This window comes from Melospiza georgiana, chromosome 1 (assembly GCF_028018845.1).
Source record: "Melospiza georgiana isolate bMelGeo1 chromosome 1, bMelGeo1.pri, whole genome shotgun sequence".
Taxonomy (NCBI): Eukaryota; Metazoa; Chordata; class Aves; order Passeriformes; family Passerellidae; genus Melospiza; species Melospiza georgiana.
The window spans coordinates 32,578,750-32,600,686 of record NC_080430.1 but is presented as its reverse complement, the minus strand read 5'-3'; the positions used below and the strand labels follow the sequence as shown (position 1 = coordinate 32,600,686).

The 21,937-nt window shown below is 38.0% G+C and overlaps 1 protein-coding gene across 1 annotated transcript in view; it reads left to right on the top strand.

Annotated features, from left to right (window-relative positions):
* Positions 1-21,937, top strand: part of HYCC1 (hyccin PI4KA lipid kinase complex subunit 1) — a 44,284-nt gene that overhangs the window by 1,466 nt on the left and 20,881 nt on the right. The window contains exons 2-3 of the mRNA XM_058036482.1: positions 17,930-18,009; positions 18,901-19,002. Coding sequence (XP_057892465.1) covers positions 17,959-18,009; positions 18,901-19,002 — 153 coding nt within the window. The 5' untranslated portion in view covers positions 17,930-17,958. The remainder of the gene's footprint in view (positions 1-17,929; positions 18,010-18,900; positions 19,003-21,937) is intronic.

Sequence of the window (21,937 nt, the reverse complement as noted above, 5' to 3'; positions counted from 1 at the left end):
CTTGCTTTTGTTCTCTCCACCTTTCAACAAGTTCTTTTATGTTATAAAAACTAAGTAATGTTGTATAATGTGGTCAAATTAATTTGCAATCTATTGTAGTTTCATCACTGAAATAGTTTTGGTAAAAGTAGTATACTTTGAAGTTGAATTTTAGATCCTTCTGGCAGTGTTTTTGGATTTATTTTTTCCTCTAGAGTTGGAAAAAAGTATAAACCCACTAATTTTGAAATACAAAACCCGTTCTGCTTCTCTTCTGTGATAATCTCTTTGTGAGGCAAGGCACTTGTAATAGGCCTTTTATCAGAGGGATGATAATTTTGAGGAAGTTTGGTACTACTTGGGATGATTTATTAACTGTAACAATTCACTTCCTTGCAGCAGTGAGCTGTTTTAAAGGGACATGTTATGTTTACTCAGAAAGCTTCTTCCAAGGAAAAAGGCTGTCAGGGGCAGGATCACGTTGGAATTCTGCTGGGTGGGTTTGCTTTCACTTGAGAGAGGCCATGGGAGACATGTTCCCAGGCATAGCTGGGTAGTTAAGTCACTTGGATTCTAATTTTGTGAGGACTTGTATCACAAGCATGTGTGTGAGATACTGTAGGGCTGGGCACTACGAGTGGTGTGTGTCATCTGTGTTTCACTTAGCACAGTGGGGCTGGCTCTAGGCTGGGAGACAAGCCCATTTCCTGATGCGTGTGACTGGGTCAAACCTAATAGTAAGTCACTGAGTTAAAGTCTCATTCATAGTACACATTCCTCTTAAACTTAATATCTTGAACCTTCATCATGTTCATGTCAGGAAATTGATTTTTCATTGAAGCCTACCTTAAGGTACATATTAGGTTGGCGTCTTAACCTGTCACTGACTTTAATGCATGCAATGTGAAAATCACCTTGTTCATTCTGGAGGTTTAAATTGTTAGTTATAAAGTGTTGGCTGATGTCTGGTTATTTTAATTAGAAAATAAATGGTCTGATGTGACACTGAGTCTTTTTGAGGTTGTATGGAGAATGCATGGTTTGCAGAATGATTTCTTAGAGAAAAGTCCCAGGTTTCCCAATTCCCAGGTTTCCCTTTGGGACTAAGAGCTTGTAGAGTATCTGAGGCTTTAGAATGAAACTTTCATGAGGCATAAATGTTTATGTTGATGAGAACGTTAAAATGTGGTAGCTCTTGGGCTCTTAACAAAGATCACCTGTGCACTCAGCAAACATACAAAGCCTCCATGGGGAAGAGCTTAGGCTTAAATCCGTTAGGTGAATTGCCAGGTCAGGTTTCATTGCCAGCCCTTCCCTTTGACAGATCTGCTCTCTGCATAACCCAGCACGCTTCCTCTCTCACAAATGGAAGGCTGGGTGCAGAGCTGATGTGTCCTTAGGTCTCCCGTAGGGCTGTGTGGGCAGTTCTGTTAGCAGAAGTGGAAGTTACACCTGTGAATCACCGCACTCAGTGTGTTACGTCCAGTGTTACCAAGCAGTCAGTCTTCCCAGAGCAAGGTGCATGAAATTCAGGCAGGAGATCTGATCTTGCTGTGTAGGAAATGAGAAGCCTGACAGTCTGACCTTCCCTGCCTGCATACTCTGTTTTCTTGTACACTTCAGAAAAACTGAAGCCTGCCCATCTGTAATTATATTCTGAGGTTAAATAGTTTGACTGGAGTGACCCTGTCTAATCTCTGAGACTTCCATGGGATTATGGAAATACAGCATGCTTAAAACCTGCAGTTTATATGCAGTGTCTTTCACTGTGTTGGCTTGTACTTGGTAGGATGTAGTTGAGAGAGGTTGTTGATTTACTGGAATCTTCCCTGCTTAGGAGAATTATAGCTTTTGTTTTGTTAATGCTGTTCTGTTTAATTATGCAAGTATATATATGTAAAAAAGACCTCTTAAATTAGAATTTTAGGCCTGAGATCTTTTCTTTAAATCTGTGTTTTCTTTCTGTTCCAGGAAAAAAATCCCTTTTGGCATTTGCTGTACTCAGTTGCTAGAATTGAAATGGTGACGTATGAAATGCACATTTGGAAATGGAGAATGTGTTGGAATTAAAGTATTTTTTATTAGCATCAGTTATTTAGAAACTTAAATTGGATTAGTTTACTTGAAATGCTTTGTGAGATAATCTTGGAAGGCAGCAACAAGGTGTCAGAATAAGGACAGAAATCTGTGTCAGTGTTGTTGAAGACAAGGAGTACTAAAGTATGAAAATGTTTCTAATGTGTAGCAACTGCATATTACTGCTAGGCTGTGTTTAAAGCTGCTGCTCCAGCTCTGCATGCCATTAAAATGTTTATTCCTGCAATGGCCAGGCTCTTTCCTCTATAATGTGTAAGTGTATGCTCACACTTTTTAGATGAAGTACTTCTGCATGAACCTGAGATTTTCTCTAAACTGACACTTGAATTACTTAAAGTTATTTGAAAGCATTTAAAAAGTTTTGCACAAGGCTGACAGGTGAAATCCTTCTGCATTTGTTCTTTCTGGAAATCAGATTTCTATCAGAATTTGGGTTAGAACTTTTCTAGCATGAAAACTCAAATACTCTTGTATTAGATAGAAAGAAAAAAAATCCGAAACACCAAAACAAACACCTGAAAGATCTAATAACTGTAATAGTTTTCAGCTGATAGCATTTCTAAATGGATATGAAGTATTTTCTTCTACTTGTGGTGAAACTGTTTTGAAGCCTTTGCCCTAATCAGGACCATGTTCAAGAGGAGCAGAATAAAAATAGCATCTTGGCCGAGTCTGTGAGGGCAGCTGTTATTTATGGCAATTTCTTTGGTCACATCCCCACATGAACTTGCATGCTTTGCTAACAACTGGAAAGACAGTGAGTGCAAGCAGTCTAACTTACAGCCAAGTGAGTCCTGAAATTGTCTGAATGTGACCCTGTTTTGTCTTGTAGTGCCAGAAAGGGGAGGATGTTGGTGTAGGTGTTTGTGTGATGAATTAAGGGTTCTAAGGCTTCAGTTTAACTTCTAAATGGTGTGCAAATGTAAAATAGATGGGTTCAATCAACTGTGGTTGTTGGTAGCATTATTTATTGGAACTGGAATCAATAAAGGACATGGAATTTGGACAGATATTTAATTATCATCACTCTTGTATGTGGAGAATGCCATGGAAAGTGAGGGTGTGCATGAAATGTTTCTTAATTTATAAATAACTGGCAATGCTGAAGAATCATCTGAGTGTTGAGATTAAGACTTAGAAATGGGTTATCTCTTCAAAACAGATGTATGTTTTTGTTTTTCCATCTCTGGCCTCTGATGATATGAAATGCTGTGTAGCAACTGAAGCATAGCAAAGAAATGTAGGTGAAAGTAATACTAGCAAAACATGCTTATTGCTGATGCAAAAGTTGCTAAGTATCTGTATTCCATCCTGATTGGCACAAGAGCTCTCATTCTAAACTTTGTGACAAAAAATGTATACTTGGGGCACTTTTGATAGCTATTTAAGACAGCTTTCTTAGGCTATCTTATCTCATACCTTTACTTTTGTCTATTTGGAATCTAACCTTTATTTAAAAATAGCATAGCATGCTCTGAAGCTGCACTGGGTACTAATTAATACACTTCAGTGCTTAAAGCCATGCTGTCTCCTAAGGTTTCCTGCTGTTTGCACTGGATAAATATTTATGCTTCAGCAAGGCATTAATTTCAACCTGACGAACAGTGCATACAACTTTAATATTTTGCTAATGCTAAACACCATGATTCACTCCTTTTGCTATATTTTATTGTGGTTCTTTTTTTTTTAGGAAAGGAGGAAAAAATCCCATTACACTTCAAATATGTGGTAGAGAATTATATCTAATACTCAACAATTAACCTATCTAGTAGTCTGAGTATTGTACAATAGCTAGTGCTGGATAATATAAGGTCTCCATGAGCACCTGGTTAATGGACAAGACTGTATTATGTAGTAATTTGTAAAAGTAATTGTTTTCTATTAATTTTTTTTCAATCCTTTAATACTATTTACTGTATTAAAGGAGACAACTGGAAAATATGTAAAAGCATTAAGTTGACCTAGTAAATTTCTAAAAATTACATTTGACAAGTTTTTAACACCAGCTATCTTCTCTGTCAGGATACTGTGAATATTTTCAGTGTACTGTGTAAACCATGTCAGGTGTGCTACAGTCACATCTCTACCTGAGGAAGCAGACTAAAGAATCTTCAGGTATAAAAATGATTCTTTATTTTCCCGTTTTTTTACTCCTTTGCAGTATTTGCTGGCTGAAGGAAATTGTGTTTCTTCCAGATTGGAAATAGGTAGACTGCAGCATCGTGTATTTGGTGTTAGGCTGATGAAGGGGAGGACAGTGTGATCAAAGTAGGGGAAGGAGCAGGGTTGAGGAGTTCCTTAACTCTTGGTACTTAGTGCTAAAGCAACAATTTTATGTTCCTTACAGCTAATTTAGACTCATTTTGCCAGTGAAATGCTGAGTATTATCCTACAGTTTGTGGTTAATAGCACATCTGGTTAAACCAATTACTATACACTCAGTTAAAAGAATATATTTCTTATTGACTTCCTTTAGGCTGTGCCAAAATACCTGCCTGCTTCATGTCTGTCACATGCTGCAGCTGTGCTACTGTTTTTACTCAGTTACAGCTTTTAGGCTCAATAAGCTGCAGTCTTTCCACTCACATCTCTTATGTTCCTAATTGTATTGACTCCGTATGTCAGGTGTAGAAAGACTAATAGGCTCCTGCATTTTTTTCCCTGCTTTGAACTAAATTCCCAGTGCAGCAGCCAGAGGAGCAGCTGAGAGGCTTGTGACAGTAATTCTGCACATCTGCTTACACGTGCATCTGCTGCTTTGTGAGTGCTGGTATAATATTTACCAATTTCTGCCTGTCTTAAGAGAGCGTGATTTATATTTAATTGTAAAGCTGAGCAGAAATTTTTGAGTTTCTTTACCCCTCTTCCTGTTTTCTCAGCAGCATTATGTGTTGGCATTGTAAATAAGGGGCATTTTCACAACAGTCTTGTTGTGATGAGACACTTCAGACAATCAAATTTGTTCTGTTACTCAGTGAAACACAAAAAAGGAAACATCTGTTTTGCTTAGTCTGTAATGATACAGCTTGGAGTAACAGGATTCTGTTGTCTCAGCTGGAATTGGTTGAAGTTTTGTTGACTTTTCAGTGATGTGTACAAATATAGCAGAACTACTCTTCCAGCACTTCTGCACCATGCTGGGGATTGGCTGAGTAAATTTGCAGTCTCTGCCACTTTTAATTCTTTTGCTGCCTTGCTTTAGTTTGGTATATGTATTTTCAATATCATTCTCTTTCTTCTTAGACTGAAATTTAAGAGTATCTGAAGCATATGCATTTGCATTGGTTACCAAGGGTTTTAACTGGAATGGAATGGTTATTTGTGCAGTGATATTTTCTCCCAGACTGTTACTGGCAAACTGTAGCTGCACAGGGAAGAATGATAATGATTTTCCACCTAAAACAACATAATCAGAGGAGATCTCTAAACTGTGCCGTTCCCTTGTACACATAGTGCACACATTCATTTATTCATTCATTCCTTAAGGAAGTAATGGAAATCTTTGGTTCATTGCTATTTTAGTGGTATTCAGAAGCAGCTTAGGTTTTGTCCTGTTTTGGTAAAGAAGTGGATGCTAGTTCACCTGTGCTCACAAAGCTGCTCCAGTCCTGTGAAACAGTGGCAGGAATTGCCTTAACCATTTACAGCTGCTTCTTGGTGTGGTAGAATAAAAGTCCTGTATAAATTCAGTAGGTGGAGCAGGATGTGGACACATTGGGTGTCAAGGGGAGAAGGAGCACCTAGATGAAGGTCCTGCTTGTACAGTAAATAGAGGAACTGACAAAAGTGGAATTAGAAAGTTAACTGAGTGATGAAACAGGAACCAAACGATGCCACACCCTTGAAGAAGTTCCTTAAATGTGTCTATAGATGTTAAATCAGAGGTGTATGATCTTTTTGTTTTGTGTGATTAACTCTCAAATGTCATATCATTTGAAAAGTGCCCATTCACTTCGATTATATTTGGGTTTTTTTAATCCAGTGTGATGGAGGTTGCTTTGCTCTGGGTTCACTGCAACACTTCTTTCATGTGCTTATGACAGTTTTTACAAGCAGAACATTTTGTGTCCAAGGGTTGTTAGGCTGTATTGATGTCCTTTGGCTCTGGTTCATCCAGTCCACTACGCCCCAAGTACATGTGCAATCAATGACCAATTTCCATGTATTGTCACAACTGTGCCTGCCATTCAAGTGGCTTCTCAGACATGCTTGTAAGCACAGTACACTAAAACAAGCTCTCAAGTTCACAGACCTGAGATTATTATAGAAATAAATTTTGACCACTTTGTAGTTAAGCTACAGAAATATTTGCCTGGCTCTAAATCATCAAATCTGTGCTCTAAGCGAGTACTCTGAATTAATGACTGATTATAGAAGCACCACTCACTTCTTCTAGGACTACTAGATATGTAGGATATGTAATAATGCCCTTAAAAGTCAGGCCTGTCTTGAGCAGAAGACATTGTGTGATTTAATGAGAATGCAAGTAGTAGAAAGAGAAAAAGAAAATTAATGTATGCTATGTTATTTTAAGTCATAAACTGTTTTCTGCTACTAAAGTGGTAACAATAAATTCTGTAGAAGCTTTCTATTGTTGTGACTTTGGAATAATGGCAGATAACTTGATAATACCAATTAAATTGGAAATCTGAACTCAAATAAAGAGTCCTTCCAGAACCTGTATAATTTGAGTTTTATTAGCTTTCTATTTCTTAGAGTAATTAATATTCTGACCTTTAGGTGCTTTCATGAAATGGGAACTTTTATTTTAAAAGCTTTTTCATCTCACTTGAATTCAATCTAAATTAATACATCTCCTAACATAAGAGAATTATTATCCTTTTCTGCTTTGACAGTATTATGCTTTTGGGATTTGACTTTAAAAAAAAAATTACAATGCAGAGCAAGACATACAGGGTAGTAAATTCTCTTGAGACTTTGAGTTGCATATATTTTGTCTGTACTACAGCATTTATATGTGACAGTAGAGCATTTAATGTATTGGATGTATCTTCTGAATGAGACAGAAGCGTGGGTCCTGCCTCTAAAAATTTTAGTGGAGAAGTCATGTTCTTCTGTAGCTTGTAAAGTATGTAAAAACCCACAAAATTGTTCCTAGTTGCTCTGAAATGTTTTTCAGATGAATGTGTCTAGTCTTGTGAGTGTATGTGGATGGCTGTTGTGGGGGTGGGAGAATGTGGAGGGATGAGGAAGAATGAGAGAACTGTCATGAAGAGATAAAGCACGTTTCTCCTGAAACTTTTTAACACAGCTAAATACATGCATTGCATACATATATTGATAATTTTAATTCTGTAATTTAACAGGGAGCAGTTATTGATCGCTGAAACTAAGTCCTAAGGTTATCTGCAGTATCGATGCACCCCTCTTCTGGAAAATGTACCTTTGTATAGTTTTTTGGGGTTTTTCCCCCTGTGAAAATGAGCTACTGAAACACCTGTCAGTAGACTATCATAGATCTCTTTTTGCTATAAAACCTGGGGTGTATTCCTGATAGCAAGGTTCCTGCTTTTCTTTCATGATCTTTAGGATATGGTAGAATGGTACACTGGAGATAATATTTTGCAGATGGAAAGCCATCAGGAATGCTGATGCTGCTGCATTGGTAGGGGTAGGGTGATGGCATGTATCATAGCACTTATTTCAGATAAAGGTTCTGGAGTGAAAATGAAGCCTTTCCATTGCAGTTGTATTTGATCATGTCTGATATTATGCTGTATTGTAGATCTGCCCTGGGTAGCCCAGTGTGGTGACACAGCTGATGTGGAGAAGTCAGTGGGAGCCCCGGGGAGAGTTCCCTTTTCTTTGTGAAGGGCTGGGTGCCCTGGAATGGGTTTGGCCTGAAAGGCAGGCCTGTGCTTTACCAGATAAGGCTGTCCTGGCACAGGAATAGTGTTCCCCAATTTAATGTTCCCACTGAAACCTTCCAAACCACAACTACTCACTCAGTCTCCTTTTCCCCCCTCTCCTGTAGTAGGGATGGAGAAGAAAATTAGGGGCACAAAAAGTAAAGATTACAGGTTGAGGTAAGAACAATTTACTGGAAACAGAAATTGAATAAGAAAGTGAACAGTAACAGCTACACTATCAATAACAAACTGTACAAAATAGGCAAATAATTCACACATGATTGCTCACCATGCAGAACTGGCTACCCAGAGTGCTTCCCCTGGCAATGATGAGAGAATAGCATCTGGATTCTCACTATGCCCTTCCTAGCTACTGCAAAAATTAACCCTGTCCTGGCCTGATGCTATCATAATTCACTTCTGAAGCACCTGGGACTTTTGCAGCCCAATTCTCAGTTTGTGGGCTCCTTACATTTTATGGAGGCAGAAGGATGATGGAGTTGAAATGAAGTCCCAAGAGCTGCTACAAAATTTCTTCCTCATGTGGCTTGTGAAGTATGTTCTTAAGTTAGTGTCTGGCTTGCAGGTTGTCATGGTTTTAGAGATAGACATCTCTGTTTTCCAAATTGAATGATGTGAAGATACCTAGAGTAGGGTTGGAAATAGGCAGTCTCCTAAAATCTCATTCTTAGCCAGCAGAATTGAGAAGTTTTGGCCAAAAGTCTTGCATTCTAAATGTTGCTGCTAAAAAGTAGGTGAAGAGTCTCTCAAACCTCTGTCCTGCTTTGTGAACTGCATCTTTTTCCTTCTGGTAGGTCACTGCTAAACTACTTGCCAGATGAATGCTTCTGGATTTGTACTGCCTGAAACTATGTGCTGTAATGGTAGAAGGTGTTAAAATTGTGTCTTTTACAGTCAATGCTCAGAGATGAGGCACAGGCCCTGCTCAGTTCTCCACATGCTTTTTAGTCATACTCAAGCTATTGTGCAGCATCTGCCTGTGCATGCTTTACACTGAGAGCTTTTCAGCAGCTGGATTACCCAACACCTTTCTTTTCATATGGCTCAATGTACTGAACAAACTCTAACATGAGATGACTTGCAATTTTCACTTAGAAAACAAAACTTGGTTTTTAAAATTAGCTTGCAGCAAGTTGACTTCACAAATAGATTAAGTGTATAACTGCCTGTGAAGATAATACTGTGGTAGCATTGAAGGTTGAGGAGGCAAGGAACTGCATGTCACAGCATTGCTACCAAAATAATGCTTATGAGAAGACCACTGGTAAGTTCAAGGCTTAAATGCAATACTAATATCAAAACTGCAACACAGTTATTCTCTCTATAGTCTATTATATTTCACTGTTTTAAATTTGCCTTTGGGTGACTTCATAAGGATGTAGTGTACTTTGGGCTTAGGGAACTAAGGTGTAAAAGAACAGTATGTTTGGGGTTCTGTACAGAGTGTTTCTTGTATGGGGTGAACTTGTGCAGCACTGCTTTCTCTTGCAGAAGTGATAAGAGCACTGTGTCATGTACTGTGGAATTAATTGCCAGCTCACTGATGTTCTCAACACGAGTTATGGAAGTCTTGACACACAGAAAGCAGACAAGATTTCTAAAGCTTTCTAATTCATTTATTTGGTTAAGCTTATGCTTGTACTCATTTTAATGTGACTTAATTTGAATTTATTTCTGTATGATGCATATAGTTATTATCTTGATTTTTCTTTGTATGTGTTGGAACAGTTGACTATATTAATCCAGAAAACGTAAGGACAATTAGGACAAGATTTTTCAATTATGTGTGTTTTATTCTGTCTAAGATTATGCTGTTTATATATCTGTTCTTTCTTAAAGACTCAATAAGATGTAAACAGTAATGTTTGCATGAAATAAAAATGGAAGCACGTATATTTTAGCTGCTAAAAAATGCTTTGAAAGTAATAAATCTTACTTTATTTCCCTATAATGAAACTATTGATGAATTACAGATGATAGCAAAGCTAATGTTTGAGGATATACTCCATATGAAATAGCTCGAAAGAGTAGGGATTCTGCGTGCCAGAGAATGGGGTGTACCTGGAGTAAGTTGACTTTCAGGTGGTCAGTTTTGGCTGACTGTGGTTTTCAGCATGGCAGATGTACTTAGAGTGTCCATTTGTGCAGTAGGCTACAGGGAAGAAATAGTAAAGCAGGATTTAAAAACGTAGCAAGGAAGAAGTAGAAGAGGACAATGAGAAAATAAAATTCAAGCTGTGGAAGTTATTTCCTCTTACTTCATTTTGACACTGTACTATTAGGGCTGCTTTTGTCCTGCTCAAACAATATAGATCTGATTTACTATGGCTTGTAGAAATTGAAGTGAATATATCAGTGCTTGTAGTCTCTTATCTCTGTCCTGGTGACTTGTTTGACTGGCATGAGTAATTTGGTTGTTTTGGAAGACAATTCCCCTTGGTAGTAAAGGGTGAATACAAGGTTAGTTGAGTACAAATGTGGTTTGTAATTGATTGCTAATCTGAAATTGAGCAAATAAATTTGCCAGGAGTCAAAGATAGGGATTAAAATCTTCAAAAGCCTGTGCTATTAGGAGTCTTACCTTCTGCTTGAGACTTTTTAGAAATCTTTAATTGCGAATGTTTTGGGTCATGTGTGCCTATGCGACTGTTTACCAGCAATGTAAATGGCCTTGTGGTTTCATGACCTCAACCACAGGTTTGTTGGTTTTTGTTTGGTTTTTTCCCCTCTTGACAGAATTGAAAGGTTGTAAAAGACTGAGGTACAGTTTGATACATCGAGTATTTGATGCTTTACAGCCCAGAAACCTCCAAACAGTGTTCTGTGGTACTGAATACTTTGCACAAGAAACAACTGCATTTAAGACAGTTACTTATTGTTTCTGTATGGTCTAGCTGATGTATGGTTGCTTTCTGTAGACTGTTTTTTCCTTAATTGCTGGCACCAAAACTGAATTGAGGTCTGTCATCTGTGGCTGAATGTAAATTTTTAAAAATTGTAATGGGTATCATTCAGGAGGACTTTTCCATTTGGTGGGCAAATACCTATCACTTTGTCATATTCCAAGTGTTAAATTGTTGGAGAAGCATATGTGCACAGGATCTGGAAGTCTTTTTCAAATCCATGTCATGGAAGAATCCACTGACTCCTGACTCTTTAAGGCTGATGTTCCACATTGTGATAAAAGTGTAAGCTCTGGATAAGAGTGTCTGTCTATGGTTGCTTCTATTGTTGACAGAGGAGAGAGGAAAACTGAATAATGCCTTTGGCAAGATAAAATTAAAATTGACTGCAGTTTCACTTCCTAAGGTTCAGTAATCTTTACAAACCACTGGAAACAAGTGTTCAGAACAGTTATTTTTGTGTGTTCACTACTTTATTGTGCAGAAGACTACAGAATGACCATAGTGAACCAGATGAGAATTTCTGAAACCTTATTGCCTAGCAGTGGCTGTTAATAGAGGCCATGAAAGGAACTGAGAGAAAACTAGAAGAGTGTGCTGGGGGAGCAATCTTTGACTCCAGCTTTCTGAACTAGAAGTGTTTATATATTTAGTGGCTCTAGGTAGATTTTTCCATGCATATGTCCCAGTGGGGTTTTTTTTTTCTGTGCATTTATGTAACATTCATGTACCTGGACCTCAATGCATTCTTCCTTCCTACGTTGTTTTTGGTAATTCTTGTTTGTTTTGAGCCTTCCACTTCTAGTGTCACCTACAACTTGTTATTTCTCTTGTTAGAAGATGCTGAATAACCATCTGTCATTTTAGGAATTTGCCTGAGCCTAAGTCAGTGATGCTTGGTGCACCATAGCTGTTTTAAGCTGAAGATGGCAATTATCAGAGAATATTTGATACAGAGCCTTTGAGCACTGTTTGCAGTTGTATATTTGAATAGAACATGTGACTATTTCAGACTTAGCACAATGGGGTATGTGTTTCTTTGTGAAAGTTTGAAAAAATCAAAAGTCAGACCTGACTTTTGTGGTTTCTGAAACCTGTTTGAGTGGCTTTTGGAGTCCACAGTGGCATCTGTTTCTTTTCTCAAGAGACTTCAAGTGTTTTGCTGCCCATTATTGCACTTACAAGTATCTGAACAGAACAGCTTGGCCGTATTCAAAATTGTATAGGAGATGAACAGATCACTGTTTCACTAAAATGGGTTGTGCATTAGCATCACGAAAGTACATTCTGTTCTTTGGCAATTGAATCAAGAATACACTTGCCTGAGTGTTGCTTACTGTTCTGTGGCTTACCAAGGATTGTGTCTTTGTCTCTGAAGTGAGGGAGAAGAAAGGGTTCAGCAATGTGAATTTTACATGTAGACTGTAGTCTTTTAAATGAGCTTGATGAATCAAGTGAGAGCTGACTAAGAGGTTTTTAATATTTCTTCAAAATGCAAAAGGGAAGAAAAGTCCTAATTGGCCCATCCCTACTTGTGTGTGCAAACTACTATGGAACAGAAGATGAACATTTCCTAGGGGCTTGATCTCTTATGGGCCTGATGCATCCTAATGGAATGCTCACAAGTTTACTTTGTTCCTATTCTGGGGTGAGTTGACAGAATTCGCTGATGGTTCATAAACAGCTTAACTTTCTGCTCCATGTTTCCCTTTTAAGCTTTATTTTATTTTTTTTTTTAGCAAACAATACAGACTTCCAAGCAGATACTTTACAGATTAGGTAAAGATGAAGTATATGCTTATTCTCCTCTTCCAGCAATTCCCAGAGGATGAGGCTTGAGCAGTTTTTGGCTCCTGTTTTTGTTTTTTCCAGCTCTGACTTTCCCTAGCAAATATCTAATACTGTGGTTTCAGAAGGTCAGTTCTGCAGAACTCAAGCATTCGTTCTTTATCCAAGTCCAGCCTCCTTGTACTTAATCCAAATTGCATTTACACACGTGCATTCTGTGGATGAATTCCACCAATGCTGGGTAGCTGTAAAGAGCAAGAAAGCCACCTATTGGGAGAATTTCTTTTTAAAGAAAAACCTGTGCATGTGTTGTCTGTGATTTCATTCAAAAACATAATTTGATATTATTATATTAAAGTCTTGTGTGACAAGTATGGAAATCCAAAGCCATTTAAGTACATGGATGCATTAGTAAGTTTGCCAGAGAATATGTCTTAATTTGTCTTGGCTGGCCCTCTACCAACTCAGTGCATGTAACTTTTTCTCCCTCCTCTATTAAAAACAGGAAATTCAGTAAGTTCCTGATGTATTTGTGCTGTAAAGGGTGAGGAAGGGAAAATTACCTATTTAGGGACTTTGTAGAAGTCTATTCTAAATGAGACTTGGTTTTGTCTGATAAACTTCTTTGGTATCTTATTCAAGTTACACTACTCACCTGAAACAAAATAAAAATTGGTATCTCCAAAGGAAGGAGACTTACATTATTGCATTAGAATAGAGGAAGACCAATTAACAGCTGTCAGAGGCTGCTTAGGACTTGGGAACTTGTTAATTATTATTTATTATAAATCCTGTCTTTGGCTGCTAAGCCAAATTGAGAGTCTTGTGGAAAATACTCCAAAGTGCTTTTAACTCCCAAGGCCTGAGAATACAGGTTATATTAGCCATATCAATATAGACAGTTAGCCATGTGTTAGCTAGACTGCATAACCTATGCCTGCTTTCATGTGGCAAATGTGAAGATAAGACCTGCAATGCAAGAGTATTACCTAAAGTGGATTTACTTCATGTGTCAGATAAACAAAGATTACATATATTGTCTGATAAAAATTCAACAGTCCTGAGCCACCTGGCTGTTACTGAGCTCCATCACAAGTAGCTTTGTATTATTTAAATAATAATTTAAATAATAATTCCCTTTCCTATAAAAATCTTCATCAGGACATCTGGATGAACAAGGACCATGGGGACATTTGAAGCTGCTTTTCACATTTAATCAAAGTATTGTTTGGTTTGTGGTGACAAAAGTTGTTTTCAAAGAAATTCTCAAACTCCACTCATTTGAAGTCTTTGCAGGGAGTTAGTAGGAAGAGACCAAGAAAAATAATTTAAAGAGAATTACAGGCTGATGTACCTTAAAACAAGACTTTTTTGGGAAAAATGCTTTGTAGTGTTTGTTGTATTATTTGAACTTCCATTATAGTTTTGGTATTTATAAAGTTCATTCTTAATGCAATTTTACACTTTTTTTCCCCTCCTTTTTTTTTAATTCTCAGAGTAGCAGGTATTTACTTTATCTACTTTATGACTTTATGTTGCTTTAATTCTGTAGTGGCTGGCACTTCTCATGCTTCCAGTGCCCTTTATCTTGCAGTTGTATCCTCTGAAACAAAGCTGTAATTAAGGCATGCTTTTTTAATCCTCTGGGTCTTTTTTTTTCTGTAAAAGTTTAACAGATGGTACAAATTAAGCCTTATTTTGGTGCACTTAGTGTTAAAAATCCCATTTTAGAGTTACCTTTTAAAAACTTCATGTGGGCTTCAGGAAAAAATTGTGTTGTTAACTGAAACCTGTTAATCCTTCTTTTGGAACAGTCTTGGGTTTTCCAACTCTGTCCAAATATTGTGCCAGTCCAACTTGATCAGTTATGTAACTGGAACAAAATGAGGCAATCCTCAGTAAAGCAGTAGGTTGTCTGCCTGTTTAAATAGATCCCACACAGCTGATATATGGAATATAAGCTTTTTTTTTCCTTCTGGGGGACATCAATTGAACACATAATCCATGTCTTCAAGGAAAATAATTGTAAAGTTAAGAGTTCTTATTTGTGATACTCAAATGTGTATTGTTGTGGTTTAAGCAGATATATATGAATTTTTTAAAGTATAAGGTAAAATAAGGACATTCTATCCCCTGTTTCTACTGCCTTAACTCTGAGTGGAATGTCTCTGCTACTTTAAAAATAAATATAATCTGATCAGCAAAAACTTTGTCCTATTTCTTTTCTACAAATGTAATTTCAAAAGTTCATGTTGTTGCGAAAAAAAAAAAAGTCATCTTTAAATACTGAGTCATAAAATTAGTCATAAAAACTTAAAGTATTTTTCCAATGGCTAATGCCAGCCAAGGATGCTCTTACTTTTTTTTACTGGTCAAATGAAACCTCTGTTCTCTGGGAACCTTTAATCTGAAAATAATGCTTGATGGATCACTAGAGAAGGGTGAGAAAAAATTGAATCTTTTGGATATGTGTGTCAGCTATGGACTTGGTGTGTGCAGGACTCCTTGGCTCTCTTAAATAGTGAACTTTTGCTCTGAGCAATATTAGGACAGGTATTTGTGCTATTAGTGGTGCTCAGTAGGGGATGGTTACTGTTGTCAGCAGTGCTGAAGCATTGGACTCTGCAAAAGCCTTTGTCCACCTTCATAGGAATGAAAGTAGGGCCGGGAGGTTGTGGGATTCTGTAGGAACTGGCAAGGTGGTTGCTTCAGTAATTGTAGTGGAACTAGTCTTTGTTTTTGTTAGCACATGGTGTTACCCTTCAAAGCCTCACTTCACAGCAGGGTCTCACACACAACCTATGCTGAGCAGTCAGGGGCTGCTCCTCTGTATTTTCATTGTTACATCTTCAGGGACTGTCAGTGCTCATCAGAAAGACTTGGTATTTAGCTATAAATTAATATACATTGCAGTCCTTCCCATTTCTTTGTTGATACAGGATGAAAGAATGGATGAGGTTTAAATGGATCTTTGGTGATCATGAAGTCCAGCCTCCTTTGCTCAAAGTAGTGAAAATTGGAACAGGTGTCTGTCTGGCTGCTCAAGGTCTTATCAGACTGTGTTTTCACTGTCTCTGATTGGAGACTCTTCAAGCACTCTGGCACTTGAGGCAATTTTCTGTGCTCTGACATCCAGGGTTCCTGGGGGATGCTCTTGCTGGTAACAGCAGAAGTGAAGGTGACAGTGAGTACCTTGGCCTTTCCTGTATCTTCTCTCAGCAGATCCCCTGCTGATTCAGTCATGGATCCCTAGCGTTCCTGTTGCTATTTTTGCAAAAGCCCAGGAACCATTCTAGAACATTCTTGATCCTCCTTCTTGCTTTGATCCTTCTTACTGGGATCCTGTGATCTACTTTGTCACGGTCTCTGCAGCTGTGTCTGCCCTGACCTTGACACCACCAGCCACTTTTTCCATGTTTGTAGTTTCCCATGTTTAGCAGAGGGCCTGCCTTTGGCTCCTCAGTCCCCTGTTTCAGGAGGTAATAATCAATGCACTTGTTCCCTCTTCTGTTTCCCCTCCAAGAGATAAGAGGGTAATTCATGTTCCAAGTGAGGACCAGGTGCCTGTAATGTGAGGCTTCTTCTGCTGTGTATAAAGAGGAATTCCTGTCTTTTGTCTTGCTCAGGTGATGAGTAGCGAACACCTACAGTAGTGTCACCCATGTTGTTCTGCCCTCTCATATGTGACCCAGCTCCCAGCTGTCCCATTGTCCACAGCAGGGCCTAGCTCCATGTGTCCCTGCTGCTCTCCCAACAAAGGGCAGCTTTCTTCCCCCACAGGCCTTGAGGAGCCCATATCCAGCCATTAAATTAAATCTTCCTTGGCCCTTCCCTGTTGTCCTTTCATCCTCCAAAGGCAGTTGTCCTTTCATCCTCCTTTGTGCAGACTTGTGTGCCTTTGTAGGGTTGGGACAGGACATTGCCACAGCTGCTGCCCTGGGATTTCACCTGTCCCAGTCCATTATTTAATGGTCATGCAAGTGAGGAGAGGGGGCACAGAAGTCCCTGGTTACCTTATGTTATTATTGTGTATTACAGTGAAATGAAATGAAAATGAAATTGCTGGACAGCCTGTTTTATTTTATTCCTTTTGCCATTCATGTCTGAACAGTGATTTCCTCACAACCCTGTCTGGATCTTGGTCACTACTTAAAGCCTTATTTAACTTTTAGATTTCTCCATTCCCCCTGCTTTGGAGGGTTATAGTAAGATCTTGCTATTATCATGTCTGGTGCTTCTCCCTTGAGGCTTCTTAAAATATACCATATATAGTCTGTATATGCTCTAGTACAGTCTGGATTTCAGAATAAAATACCTGTATTTGTGTTATAAAAGGCAATTCTTACCTCCATCTTTTCCTTCCTTGTCTTTCCCGGACAAGCCCATACTTGGATATTAATACTTCAAAACTAATTTTAAACTGGCAAAGTAAAACTTGGTGGGATATCTCCCATGACTGAACATTTCAGTAATTTTTTCCTCAGATGAGTATTTAATTTTGTCACTGGTTGAAATCCATGGGCACAATTTGGATAAGCTAAGAGCATGGTCTTTTAACTTCTAGTACTTTTGTATCTTGATATATTGGTCTTTTGTGTCAGAATAAGCTGCTCCAAGGGACAGTTGTTTTTAAGTGGTTTCTCAAAATTGAGGAGAAATCAGGAATTTATTTAGTAGCCATTCTGCATCTCTTGTGTTCAAGTCCTGTTGCTGATGACCTCTCTCTGTCTGGGACTGGGCAGAATGTTGGGCTGGGAAGTCTGTCTGAGGCTCCATGCAGAGGCAGCAGGCTCATTGTCCTGCAGTAGCCATGGTGGGGGAGGACTGAAAGGATTTCCATCCACCTTTATTTCAGTGACCTTTTCCAAGCTGGGAATTGCAGTTGACTTGGAAAAACCTAAACAGTCATTTCTCTTCAGTGAATCCATACAGTTTCCTCTCGAGTCTTGTAAGCTGAAAAATAAATTGAAATTGAGGAGGGTAATATTTTCTGTTTTCAGAATGCCATTTCTGAAAATCTTAGACTTGCTTCCCACGCAATACATAGTTGGAATTTATTAAACTGCTGTATGTGAAGACTCCTGTGCTTAATGCTTCCAGCAGCATGCATAAGTGAGGTACAATAAAAGTTCAAAGTAATGTCAGCATGTAAAAATGTTAACAAGTAAAAGCATGATTAGATTCTTTAAATATTCACAGAGACCTAATTTTCATCATCTGCTTAATGTAGTGACTGGAGTATTCACAAACTGTGTTTGCTTATTCTTTCAGGCTGAAGGTTTTGAAGCAGATGTTGGAAGATGTTAGCTGTGGATACTGGGGTTGTGGAGGAGTGGTTATCAGAGTTCAAGGTAATACACTCTCCAATATGTAGCCAGAAGTGTTGAATCACTGCTGGTGAAGTGTGCAGGATGTGCTTGCATCCTCTAGAAAACGAAAGATAGTAACCTTGGGTTTTGCTGAGATTATGTGATAAATACAAATGTCTCCATGAAATGTCTCTATGTAGCCCCTTGCCTCTTTGGGGCTACATACTTCCTGGCAGAGAGCAGTGAAAATGTATATCATAGATGAATGATTGTATTGGTTTGAGTACCAGACATGACTGTAGGTTTTGCTCCTGCTCTGCTTAGACACACTGGAAATATGTTTTCCTGTCTGTGGAGTGGAGTCCTTTCAAGGACTGGAGATAAGAATTACTGTAAGACTTGCACACATTTAAACATACATCTTCTAGAAAAGTTGTTAAAAACATTAGATTTTTACCTTCTTAAATATTGGCAGAAAATATGTTTAGTGTTAGAGAAGAGTTGGAATTTGCATTTACTGGAATTTGAGCTTGTCCACAGTAATTCTGTATCTGGTAATAATGTTTACTACCTGTGTAGAGTTGGTCTTGAAAACTCCTTGAAGTAGGGATCTGAAAACTGTAAAAGTTTCACAGGACTGACATCTCACAGTGAAATTTCAGTGGCTGTTGCATTTTTGTAACTTTTTAAAAATCAATTTCCTGTCTGCTATTGTTACATTCCATATGAAATTGCAAAGTGACAGAGTGCAGTATATCTTCTGGCAGCACTCTGAAAATGTGAGGATTTCTTTGTGAAACAACGTTTAGTTTATATTAAACTCTGATAAACAGTTTATAGTAAACTCTGATAAACAGTGACTTGTAATGGAAAATTGTTGAAACAGCTGTTATATTTAATGATAGAAATTGCTTATAATATTTTTTATTTCAGACACTGCCAGAAGCATCCATATCCAGCTATGCTACCAGCTTGAAAGACAAGACTGCTTTGATTTCATCTCTTTACAAAGTAATTCAGGAGCCACAGAGTGAAGTGAGTATTTTGGATCTCTCACCCAAAATGTCTGACATAACACTGGCAGAATGAAACCAAGACCTTGCATGCTAGGTAATTGATGAAGAGTCTCCTTCAAAAAGTTGTTCTTAGCCATGACATACTATCATGGAAAAAAAATTGTAAGTTTTGTAACCTACTGATCATAGTTAAGCTTGTAGGTCACATTCATGGGTTTCAGGACTTGGATGTAGAATTGAGAAATGCATTAAGAAATTGAGAACATGTTTGTGTCTGATAGAATTCTTTCTGTAATTAAAACTTGAATGTGAATCTCTTGGTGTCAGAAGCTTGTCTGTATAATGCAAGAGAACAAGTTAGGTTAGCCATCTTTTGTAAATTGTTGCTTAGGTTTTTAAGGTTTTTTTGTTGTTTGAAATGCATATGATATAAAGACATGGATTTATACATGGAGTGTACCCTTACTGAAATGAGGGGAAAATGTGAAAAAAAAAATGTAGGAAAGGAGGGGCAGGTTTTCTCAGTAGCTGTACTAAGAAGGTTCTGTATCCCATGACTGCCCTTCTTTCAAAATGTCCAGGTGTGTTCAGAACACCCTGATCTGGGTTTAATTGTGTGTTCTTAATTGCCTTGTACCATCTGGAAATCCTTTTGTGCATTATTTTAATACTGCACCAAATCCTTAAATTTTCTGAAAAGACCCAGAAATAAGGCAGCTTCCCAAAGTTTGAGATTATGGCAGTACTAAAGGTCAGAAGATAAAAAGCTTTTATATATATGCTTTTAGAGAGAATGCTGGTAGTGAAGCTCCCAGGTTGTCCAGCAAAGAACAAATGTACTTTTAATTTGCTGCTCAGAAAGGCATTGTGAGTCATTCCAGCTACTGAGTCAAGCCTGTCTGGTCTTCAGAATTTGTATCAAAATGTAAATTAATCTGATGAGTCTCCCTGTTGATAGCCTAATTAATACTTTCATAAGTTCTTTGATTTCTTACTACTTCTGACAATCACTAGGTTTCTCAGGGGCCTTAGTAGCAGGGTGCTGCTGCAACTTCTTCTTGAAAAGGTTGTTGGGATAATTCCAGGGGCAAGGTATTGATGATTTCCCTGTTAGTGAGATTTTGAATTGAAATGAAAAGCTAGTGCTGACACTGAGTGTTGTGCTGCCTCGACAAAAAGTACTAAAATCTCTTTTGGACTGTTCTCCAAGTAGCCATTGCTTTGTGGGAGAGGCCGCTTGGAGCTCTCCACATTGTGAAAATAGTTACAAGCCAGCAGTTAGAAAGAAAAGTAATATCTGCCAACTGCTGTTTGAGATCTGTTGGCTGCAGTGTGTAATGCCACTTGCTGCACTGTGGAGGGTATGTGCTGTCCTCTCTTATCTCAAGGGGGTCATGCAAAGGGGAAGCATTAATGCATGAACACTACAAATACTGCGCAGTTTGAAAATGGACAAACAACCCCATCTGTACACCTTTGAATGTATGCACTTCTAATAGTTATGAGTACCATAAAATTGTGATTAATCTTATTTTGCAGGATGGATGAGGGGTTTTTTTGAGCATTTGAAAAGTAATCATGGGTATGGGCATCTGTAACTGCATTTTCCTGCTGGTTCATGTTTGCTTTTTATATGGGTTGTTTTGGTTTTCTTTTCCAAAAAATTTAGTAGTCATTTGTAAGATAAAGGGACTACTTGTTTAACATCCACTTCATAGTAGCTGTGTTAGTAAAGACTTTGTTAGTTACTTTTGAGATTCGTGAGCCACTTGCTAGGTGAAAAATGTAGTTCCATGAAAGAGGAGTCCAGAAGATGTGTAGATTTAAAGGACTTAAAATTCACTAAAGACTTTCAGTGGTCAAAAATAATTAAATGAATATGTGATGGTTTTTTTTTTAAAGATTGATGTTCTATGCTTTTTACTTAGAACACTCTTGCTGTCTTTTTAGATAGGAGCCAAACAGGCATTTGCATTAGGAAATAGCAAGTGTTTGGAGTGTCTAACACACTTGGTGCAGCTTAAAAGGAACAGGGATGAAATTGCTTGGACATTGTTCTGTTCCAGCATTAAGAAACATCTCCGTCTAGTTCTTTTAGAACTGCTTAGTTCAAAATGATATCTTGAAACAGCAACAGTCATTAGTGCGTTTTGATATTAGGTTGTAGCATCTGGTGGCATTTTGAGGAAGAAAATCTGTTTTGTACTGATTATGCATCTCAATGTGCTGATACAAAGCTGTCTGAAGTGAGATAACGATGTAAACATGGATACCTGTCACAGCTATTTATGGGCCTTTTAAAGTTCAAACACATCATTCAGAACTGGTACTTCATTATGGGAAGGATGCAAATTGTGTAAAAAATATAAGCTGAATATGGAGCACAGTTCTGCTGGTAAGGTTTTCTAGAAGGATCTTTGCGGTACTGCTCTTAAAACTGATGACTAGTTTAGCTTGGCATGGCTTTTTTGCCTTTACTGTAGAATTTTCAGGGATGATATTTCCAGAGTGAAGCTATATCTCTCAGAAGCTAAAAGTTCCTCTTTTTTAGAATGGATCAGATTGTCCCAGATTACTTCTTAAAAAAGAACTCAAATCTGCTAAAATCTTTCCGTTTCAGAAGTAGCTTTGGCAGGTAAGAAATGTTGACTTGACTTTTTTTCCATGTTCAGGAGGAAAAGCTTAGGAAAGCAAGCAGGTATTTTTCTAGCGTGGTCTCCCTGGTGATTTTGCCTTCTTTGCTTCAGTAAAGGGAAGAATATAGAATTGCCTTTCTTATTTTTCTGAAAATTCACTCTACTAAAACTAAAGTTGTGATCTAGACAAATAGCAGGACTGAATTTAGTAGTTCAGCTTGCTTTGGAAGTGCCTGCTGTTTTTGACAATATTTTCTAATTGGAGAAAATTAGGAAATCTCCTAATTTCCATACATTGACAAGTGGTGCTTAGCAGTG